General features: G+C 41.8%; 1 protein-coding gene across 8 annotated transcripts in view; it reads left to right on the forward strand.

The window, feature by feature from the left end:
* Positions 1-9,041, forward strand: part of NEK1 (NIMA related kinase 1) — an 87,449-nt gene that overhangs the window by 17,613 nt on the left and 60,795 nt on the right. For all 8 annotated transcript variants that reach the window (XM_025207117.1, XM_006026210.3, XM_025207121.1 and 5 more), the window contains 2 exons: positions 2,341-2,541; positions 6,135-6,195. In XM_025207117.1, coding sequence (XP_025062902.1) covers positions 2,341-2,541; positions 6,135-6,195 — 262 coding nt within the window. The remainder of the gene's footprint in view (positions 1-2,340; positions 2,542-6,134; positions 6,196-9,041) is intronic.

Genomic DNA, 9,041 nt, shown 5'->3' on the forward strand with positions numbered 1-9,041 from the left:
CAGCTGTTCCATCGCACAGGTGCAGCATGGCTCAGCAGGGCGCTGTGCGCTGTCTGGAAGCGGGGGCCACTGGGGCTGAGCAGTGTCAGGCTCCGGCTGATGGGTGCAGCTGCCCCAGCTCCCAAACAGCTCACACTGCTGAGCAGCGCTGCACCCATGCCATGGGGCAGCTGCTGTGCAGGTACGAAGTGTGAGGGCGGTCCCTATTGCCCCCCAATGCCCCGTGCTGCATGTGGGGGCTCTTCCATGAGCCCTCCAAGGCCCTGATCCCTGCTGCTAGATCAGGTGAGTGCAGGACTTTTTTTTTGTGCTGGGAGGCGGGGCCGGGAGGGGAATGGGGCCAGGCAGGGCAGCGACGGGGGCTTCTCCCACAGCTCCTCCAGCTGTGCCTGCCTGTGCCCAGGCGGGAGGAGTCACGGGAGCCCTGCCCTGCTGCCGTTTGCCCAGCCGGAAAGGGTGGGGGCTGCGATGCAGGCGTGGCTCACTCTGGGCAGCAGCAGGGCGTAGCCCTCCCAGCGCTGTTGTGCCAGCTTCAGCACTGGGAGTGGGGGCTCTGCCCTGCCACTGCTTGCCAGCCAGTGCAAGAAGCACGGGATGCAGATGCGGCAGTGCTGGGAGCGGGGGCTATGTTCTGCTGTTGCTTGCCCCGTTCCACCTGGAGTGATCTGCACCTGCATCCTGCCTCTCCCTTGCCCCAGCTGGGCAAGCGGCAACAGGGCAGAGCCCCTGCTCCTAATGCTGCCACGCCCGCATCCCATGCCCCCCACCCCCCTCCCTGAGTAATGCACCCCCCTGCCCCAGCTGGACACCTTGTCCCAGCTCCAACCCCTCATTCCCTCACACCCCTTCCCTCCCCCTTCCTCCAACTCCAACAGACTTACCAGCTGGTGGCAGCTGTGTTAGCTGCTTGTTTAGTCTATGGCCGAATCTCTGATACGACCGAATCTTTTTCAGAGCTTTTCCAAATTGATTCAGATGCTTCAAATTGATTCAGTGTGTTTAATTTGTCTCCCAATTCAATTTAGAATTGGAGATTTGGTCCCCGAATCGGACCAAATCTTCTCCTAATCGAATTGGCTACCAAAGCTTTGCACAGCCCTACTGGCCATCCTCCGTTTATGTTTGTGGCTGGCTTCTATATACGCATGCAGGATAGTTAGCAGTGTGTGCACCTTAACTCATTCGTTCAGTAAACTGTTTTTTGTTATCGTACTTAACACTTCTGTAGCTAAAGATGCAACTGTTGAATTCCTTTCCTTGTAATGCTGTGAACTTTTTCATCTGAGTCCGTGCTGAATTTTGGCATATACACTTGGTAGCAGTAATGAGCTCTTCAGCATACAGATATGATAATAAAGATAGGCAATTGTATTATAAAATCTTGAAACGAGACCTTAATACTTTTTAGTTATTTCGAAAATACGTCACTCTGTTTTATTTAAGATGGATTTGAAATTAGTTTGTCTGACTTGTTCAAAGGTATTATTTAAGAAATCACTTTCTGTCTAAAACTTTCTTACCTATGCTAATATTAATCCTTGACATTTTTTTTAAATCAAAAGATATTTTCTCTAGGATCTTGAGTGGGACATACTTTATGCAAATTGTTTTCCTTATCTAGTAGGTCTCTGTCACAGCAGACCTTCCCTTATCTAGCAGGTCTCTGTTTGCTGTATAAAGAGAGATTTTTTAAAAAATTTGTAAAATGACACATTTAGAATAGGACTTCACAGGCAAATATAGTACTGGAAAAGATATATGGTCATATTTTGTTGTGTGTTCTCAGTGTTGGTGCTCACTGGACTAAAGGATTAAGAGACAAATGCAGGGAGTTTCAAATATCTGGTTAAATCTATACACTTCTCAGGATTTGGCCAAATAATAGATTTGGCCATTTTACTATCCTTCATTCTAGAAGCTGGTTCTCAAAATAGAATTAAGACAGTCAGGTGTCAAGAGTGGCATAACAATCTATATAGCATGTTACTGTTGACTCATCCCACCTTGGGTAGCCTTTTTTCTGTTTTTTAGCTATAGTTATAATGCCTACAAACTGTTGTATTCTGTTACAGTTTGGGGGGAGACGAGTTGTATTTTTTTTCTCAGCATGGTACAGTTGTAACAAAATCAAGATACCTGGTACTGGATTGATATAAGCAGATAATTTGTTATTAATCTTGATCTAAAAGAAATTGATAATGGTCTTTTAAAATATTTGGAAGGAATTAGATTGTTTTTATATTTATACAAATGACATTCATCCTTTCTTACCTTTTGGTTACTTTTCCAGTGTGATTTGCTCTATGCTCACATATGCAATCTTTTTTCCCTGTAATATAGTTTGAAGCTGGTAACATGAAAAATCTGGTCCTGAAGATAATCTCTGGATCTTTTCCTCCTGTTTCTGTGCATTATTCCTATGATCTACGTAATCTCCTTTCCCAGCTTTTTAAAAGGAATCCTAGGGATAGACCATCAGTTAACTCCATATTGGAGAAAAACTTTATAGCCAAACGGGTTGAAAAATTTCTTACACCACAGGTATGGACATGCATTAAAAAACTATTTTACTATAACCAATTGTACATCTTTATTGTATTCAATTAAAAAAATTCTATTCAAACTAGTAATTTTGTCCAATATTAACATTTATATAAATATTTGATACCAAATTATGGGGCAAAGTTAATACACCAGAGGGCAGAGAACAGTTATAGGCCGACCTGGGCAGGTTAGAATCATAAAAGTAGGGTCAGAAGGGACCTTGTAGATCTTCAAGTCTGACCCCCTGCCTGGGCAGGAGGGAAACTGGGCTCAAGTGACCCCAGCCAGGTAGGCATCGAGCCACTTCTTAAAGACCCCCAGGGTAGGAGCCAGCACCACTTCCCTTGGAAGTTGGTTCCAGATCCTGGCCGCCCTAACTGTGAAGTAGTTCCTACGGATGTCTAATCTAAACCTGCTCTCCAACAACTTGTGGCCGTTATTCCTTGTTATCCTGAGGGGCGCTAGGGGAAACAAGGTCTCCCCCAAACCCTTCAGGTCCCCCCTAGTGAGTTTATAGACGGTCACCAGGTCCCCCCTCAGCCTTCTCTTGTGAAGGCTGAACAGGTTCAGGTCCCATAGCCTCTCATTGTAGGGTTTGCCCTGCTGTCCCCGGATCATGAGGGTGGCCCTCCTCTGGACCCTCTCAATGTTGTCCACATCCCTCTTGAAGTGGGGTGCCCAGAACTGGACACAGTACTCCAGCTGTGGCCTGACCAGTGTCGCGTAGAGGGGAAGGATCACGTCCTTGGCCCTACTTGAGATGTACCTGTGGATGCACGATAGGGTCCAGTTAGCCCTGCCGACCGTGACCTCGCATTGTCGGCCCATGTTCATCTTGGAGTCAGTGATGACTCCGAGATCCCTTTCTGCCTCTGTGCTCTCAAGAAGGGAGTTTCCCATCTTAAAAGTGTGCTGCCAGTTACTACTGTTAGATCAATGGGCGGAATGTAATAGGATGCAATCCAACAAAGATAAGTGTAAGGTACTTCACCTAGGAAGGAGGAATCCCCAGCACACCTATAGGTTGGGGAATGTCCTTCTCAGCAGCTCAGAGGCTGAGAGAGATCTTGGAGCCATAGTTGACTCCACGATGAACATGAGCCAGCAGTGTAACAAGGCCATCAACAAAGCCAGTCGTACCTTGTCGTGTATTAGCAGATGCACGACCAACAGATTGAGGGAGATGATGCTCCCCCTCTGTGCAGCACTAGTCAGGGCGCAGTTGGAGTACTGTCTCCAGTTCTAGATGCCGCACTTCAAGAGGGACGCAGAGGATCTGGAAGAGGTTCAGAGGAGGGCCACCTGCATGATTGGTGGTCTCCGTGAAAGACCCTATGAGGAGGGGTTGAGAGATATGGATCTCTTCAGCCTATACAAAACATGGCTGAGGGGTGACCTTGTGGCCGCCTATAAATTTATCAGGGGAGGACAGCAGGGAATTGGAGATGCGCTGTTTTCCAGAGCTCCTCAAGGAGTAACTAGGAATAATGGATGCAAACTAGTGGAGAATAGATTTAGGTTAGACATTAGGAAGAATTTTTTTACAATAAGGGTGGCCAGAGTCTGGAATGGGCTTCCAAGAGAGGTGGTGCTGTCACCTAACTTGGAGGTCTTCAAGAGGAGGCTTGACAATCACCTGGCTAGGGTCATCTGACCTCAGTCCTCATTCCTGCCAGGGGCAGGGGGTCAGACACAATGATCCATTGGGTCCCTTCCGACTCTATAATCTATGAATCTATTTTATGTTGAGAAGAAAACACCTATTACCATATTTCTGAACCAGATACACTTGCAGTACCCACAACTTGTTCTTTATTCCTAGAATAACTACAGAACAACCAAAAAAAATTAATCTTGGATTGCTAAAATATTGTTTCCCTCTTTTGAGATTAGTGGTTAAATCAGGGGTGGGCAAAATGCAGTCCGTCAGGCCATTCTATCTGGCCCGCAGGGCCCCTAAATATTTAGAAAATTAATATTAATCTGCCCCTAGCTGCCTGTCATGCAGCCCTCCGTGGCTTGCCAAAATCAGGTAGGTGGCCCTCCACCCAAAATAATTGCCCACCCTTGAGTTAAATTGACTAATTTTTCTGTGTGCAGTATCTTATTTGTGCATACAGTGAGACTTCAAGTTAGGCTTTGATTTAATTTAAAATGTGGCTGTCCACAAAATGGGACTGACAATGAATCTGATAGCATACTAATATAGGTTTCTTAAACTTTTGGACCACTTCAGATCAACCATTTTTGGTACAGTTTCACAGAATACTAGTTTTAAAAACTTTCCAGAATGTTTTAAATGCATAGATCAGACCTAAGTCTGAGGAAATTGTTTGGCATATTGAAGTCCGATATGGAAGCCATTGTATTTATTGGAATTATTTTAAATTTAGTTTTTATATTAAAATAACAGCAAGAACAGCAGATAGTAAGCTATACTGCCTTTAGGAAGTATATAAATGAAGAGACTAGAGAAAAAGTTAAAAGGTAACCTTACCCTTTAGTGTACTCTTGTATAGATTGAAAGTTCACATGGAATTTCAGTTATTCATGACATAGATTTTTAACTATATCCAAAGTTTTGTTATAATCTCTGTAGAGCTAAATACGAATTAAACTCCAGAGGAAGGAAGCATAGTAAACAAAGAGATTATTAAATTACTATTTTGGGGCTTTAGCTTCCAGTGTTACCATTGGTTTATAGATTACACTTTTTTTTTTTGATCTACATATGCTTGCTTCCTGAAGCCAGCATAGATTTGGAATTTTCAGTGCAGCCTGAATAGTCATGAATTGATTATCAATAATCTGTGATGAAGGCAATATTTTTTTCTTAGTTGAAATATATTGCCTATGAGAGAACTAGTCCACTAATTTAACCAATTTGTATATCTTGGTAAAGTGATACTTTTAAAAAAATAATCTAAAATATTATTGCCATCTGTAATAATTGGTAATACATAAAGATTAGTATAAAAAGAAGCTAATGGAAAATATTTTTCTCTACTTTTATTTTAGTGTATTTATTCTATTTTTGCTAGTGCTCTGTATAATTAGGTTTGCTGCCTTCTGTGTTCAGGCAGAATTTTCATTTCTTTTCAAGAAAGGAACAGAACCCCCACTCCCCACAGTCATTTAAAATACAGCAATGTTAAACAGAAAAGTATAAAAAGTGAAATACTTACACAAACCATTTAAAAAAAATCAAGTTAAGTGTCGTTAATTTTACTTGAGTCTTTATTCACTGATTCCCAGTATGCTTAATATTTGCCAAGTAATATACCTGAGATTAACCAGATGGTTTAAAAAATTTCTGAGATACTATAATAGGAGTATTCAAACAATGTTTCCAATTCCATATTAATTTTAGTGGGGCTCTGAGCAATGCATAAAGTTGTCTTAGATACATACAGGATTAGGGCCCAGGGATTGTGATTGAATACCATTTGCTATTGTATTTTGACATTGCACTCCATTGCATTTCTAAGTAAGAGGTTTTTTACAAATATATTCCTACACTAAACCTACATAGTAAGTGTGTGTGTGTATGTATGTATGTATGTACTAATGTAATTTACCCACGTTTTAAGCTTATTGCAGAAGAATTCAGTCACAAAGTATTCCAGAAGTTTGGAGCCCATGCAGCACCAGGTAAATAAGCATATGAAAAATGCACTGTAATTTTTTTGAATAGCAGTAGGAGACTGTAAAAATGTGCTATCTATCCATGACTTAACAATAAAAGCTTCAGTTAAGCCACAAAGGAAATGCACTTTTTGGGAAGCATAGGTTTTATTTAGAAATTATGCAGCTATAAACTATGGGCCAATATCATCTGGGCTAGGGAGAGAAATTGCACCTTAACCAGTGTAAGTGATTATAGACCAGTTCAAATCTCTAACGACAGAAGTCTAGTGTACATAAACTGGTTTCAAAGTGGCCAAAACCAGTTTAATGTAAACCTTGATGGATGTAGTATCAAGTATCATCCAGAAGACTGGACGGTCACCTTGCTGGGGTCACTTGACCACAGTTGTCTTTCCTGCTTGGTGCAGGGGGCTGGACCCAATGATCTTCTGGGTTCCCTTCCAGCCTTACAATCTGTGAATCCCAGGATGCTTTGCACCTCTCTCACAAGCCTCCCCCTTCCCCCTCTTGCAGCGTGGGCAGGCTAGCCTTGGCCCAAGCTGTCTGCTCCAGGTGAGCAGGGAGGCATGTTCTAGCACCCCCTAGTGGGCCACTGCAGGTATGTGGCTGCATTTCTGGAATCAAAAGTGAATGTTTGTTCACTTGCTTATCAGTTCAATCTATGCAGCTTAGACTAACCTGTGAAGATTGTATCCATTTAGCCTCAGGCTTTTTGACCGTCTGTACATAGCCTTAAAGTTTACTTTCTTCTTTTGGAGGGTGAGGGGGAAGGAACAGCTGGATAAAAACCCAGATCACTGATTACTGATAATGGACATCAGTGATGGGATAATTAGTATTTTTACTATCCAGGCTATTTCCTCACTTCATCTGCAGAATTTGGTAGTGATCCAGTATTGCTTTTGGAGGCTTCAGTAACAAGACCTGTTGTTCAGTTCAGGCCACAAGAACTTCTGCCTTTGGTATCAAAATGGATTAACGGTCTTCTTCCAAGAATTATTTGCTTTTAAACTTCTTAAAATTTTTACTAGGATTTTTGGTACAACAGCACTTGAGTACATTTCTCTGCTAGGGAAGTATTGCAACAAATCAAGCCTAAGGGATGCTGTAATCTTTTTGGGATCCTCAAAGTCTGTGCCTGACCACTTCATGCTGCTTGAGTCTTGCTCTACTGGGGCTTGGAGCTTTGCATCATAAGGATGCTGGAGGTACAAGTTCATCCATTACAACTTGCAGTTCTTCTTTAAGAAGGTATGACCAGGAGCATAAGGATTTCCAAGGAGGTAATACATCCCAGCTGGTTACAGTTAGTGAGCAAGGGGTGTAAAAATCATTATTTGAACATCTGTCCATTCTTCCTTCCTCCCTTCATCTCTTGTATTGGCCGAGACTTTTTTTTTTCTTGCAGTGGACTGTTTTGGACTCGCTGTTTCACTCCCATACCATGGCATTTCTAGACATGAAGAGATGCATCTCAGGAAGCAGTTTAATGGAAACTGTCTGTTTTTTGTTTCATCCTATGAAACTTCTCTGCCAGGGTGGGAAGTGTTCTGTTTCTGCTTCACTTCCACCCCGCTTCAGTGGACTGATCCTTCCTTATACTTTAGTGTGTATTTTAGTTTGTCTGTACCCAGGTGAGAGTCACCTAAGTACTCCATGATGGCAGAAATCCTTCTCCTCATTCAAAATGGCTTTTTTTTTTTTTTTTTACTTATAATTTCTTAGCAGAAGGGAAAAAAAAATCAGGAACAGAAGCTTGTGAGGAAGACCTAGATCATTTTTTTTTTTTTTAATCCTACATTTAGCAGTTCTCAGCATGAAAACAAAATCAACATTTGTGTGTAAGGGCTTCCTATACAAAACTCTTCCTTTTGGTCTGCACTTTATTACCAGTCATCTAAGGTTAGGTATAGTGAAGTCTAGCCCCAAAATATACCTGTTTATGGGTAACATCAGATCTATGCTCTGCCCAGTCATATCTACTTGTAGCTTGTCAACTGCTGAAAAGATGCTAATTGTTTATAACCAAGAGCTTTTGAGAACTTTTTTGACCCTGTGGTCCAAATAAGCATGGGTTTGGTCATGGTTTTACAACCAAAGTAAAGATTGGTGAAGATCCATATTTCTTTGCATTAGTCATTTCTGGAACCAGTCCTAGCTGGCTGTCTCTAGCAACTAAAGTTGACTGGTGTCATGCATTGGTATTTTCCCTCGAATGGCATTTTGCCTGATATGAATCTAGAAATGAATACTGAGGATATGCCGTGAAGCACAGATGTTTCTCTCTTTCAGCTTTAGTGAATAACAAGAAATTGACGGTTTGCTTTTTTAATGTAATAGACAAAGAAGAATCTGTTGTCTTTCAAGGGAGTTCATGTTAAAATGCAAGAAGTAACTGGTTACTGTAATGGTGACTTGACTTTGAAATTACCACTGACAAAATGTCAGAGTTTTGCACCAATTGACATGCCAGCCATCTGGGTGAGCATTCATAGAGGATGTAAAATTCTATTCCCAGGGTGCAGGGGGAAAGGGTTTGTCTCATTTTAAAGAAGATTTAAGCTTCAATTTCTCTGCAAGGATATTTTTGATAGGATGCTGTTGGGTTAGTTCCCAAATGCATTTCTTAAAATAGAGCTTACTGCCTTAACTTCCTTATAGAGTATTTTTTATTCTATTTTCCATATTACATCATTGTAATTACAATTACTGCTTTTCATTGCTTCCCTCAACTTCTGCTAATTAGTGCTCATTACTTCCAGTTGCTCTGATGAGGCAAGAAGCTGTGCAGCATAATGAAAAATCATTCTGTAAGAAAATTGCTGCTTCTTTCATTTAACTCCCCCTGC

This window comes from Alligator sinensis, unplaced genomic scaffold (genome assembly GCF_000455745.1).
Source record: "Alligator sinensis unplaced genomic scaffold, ASM45574v1 scaffold512_2, whole genome shotgun sequence".
Lineage (NCBI taxonomy): Eukaryota > Metazoa > Chordata > Crocodylia > Alligatoridae > Alligator > Alligator sinensis.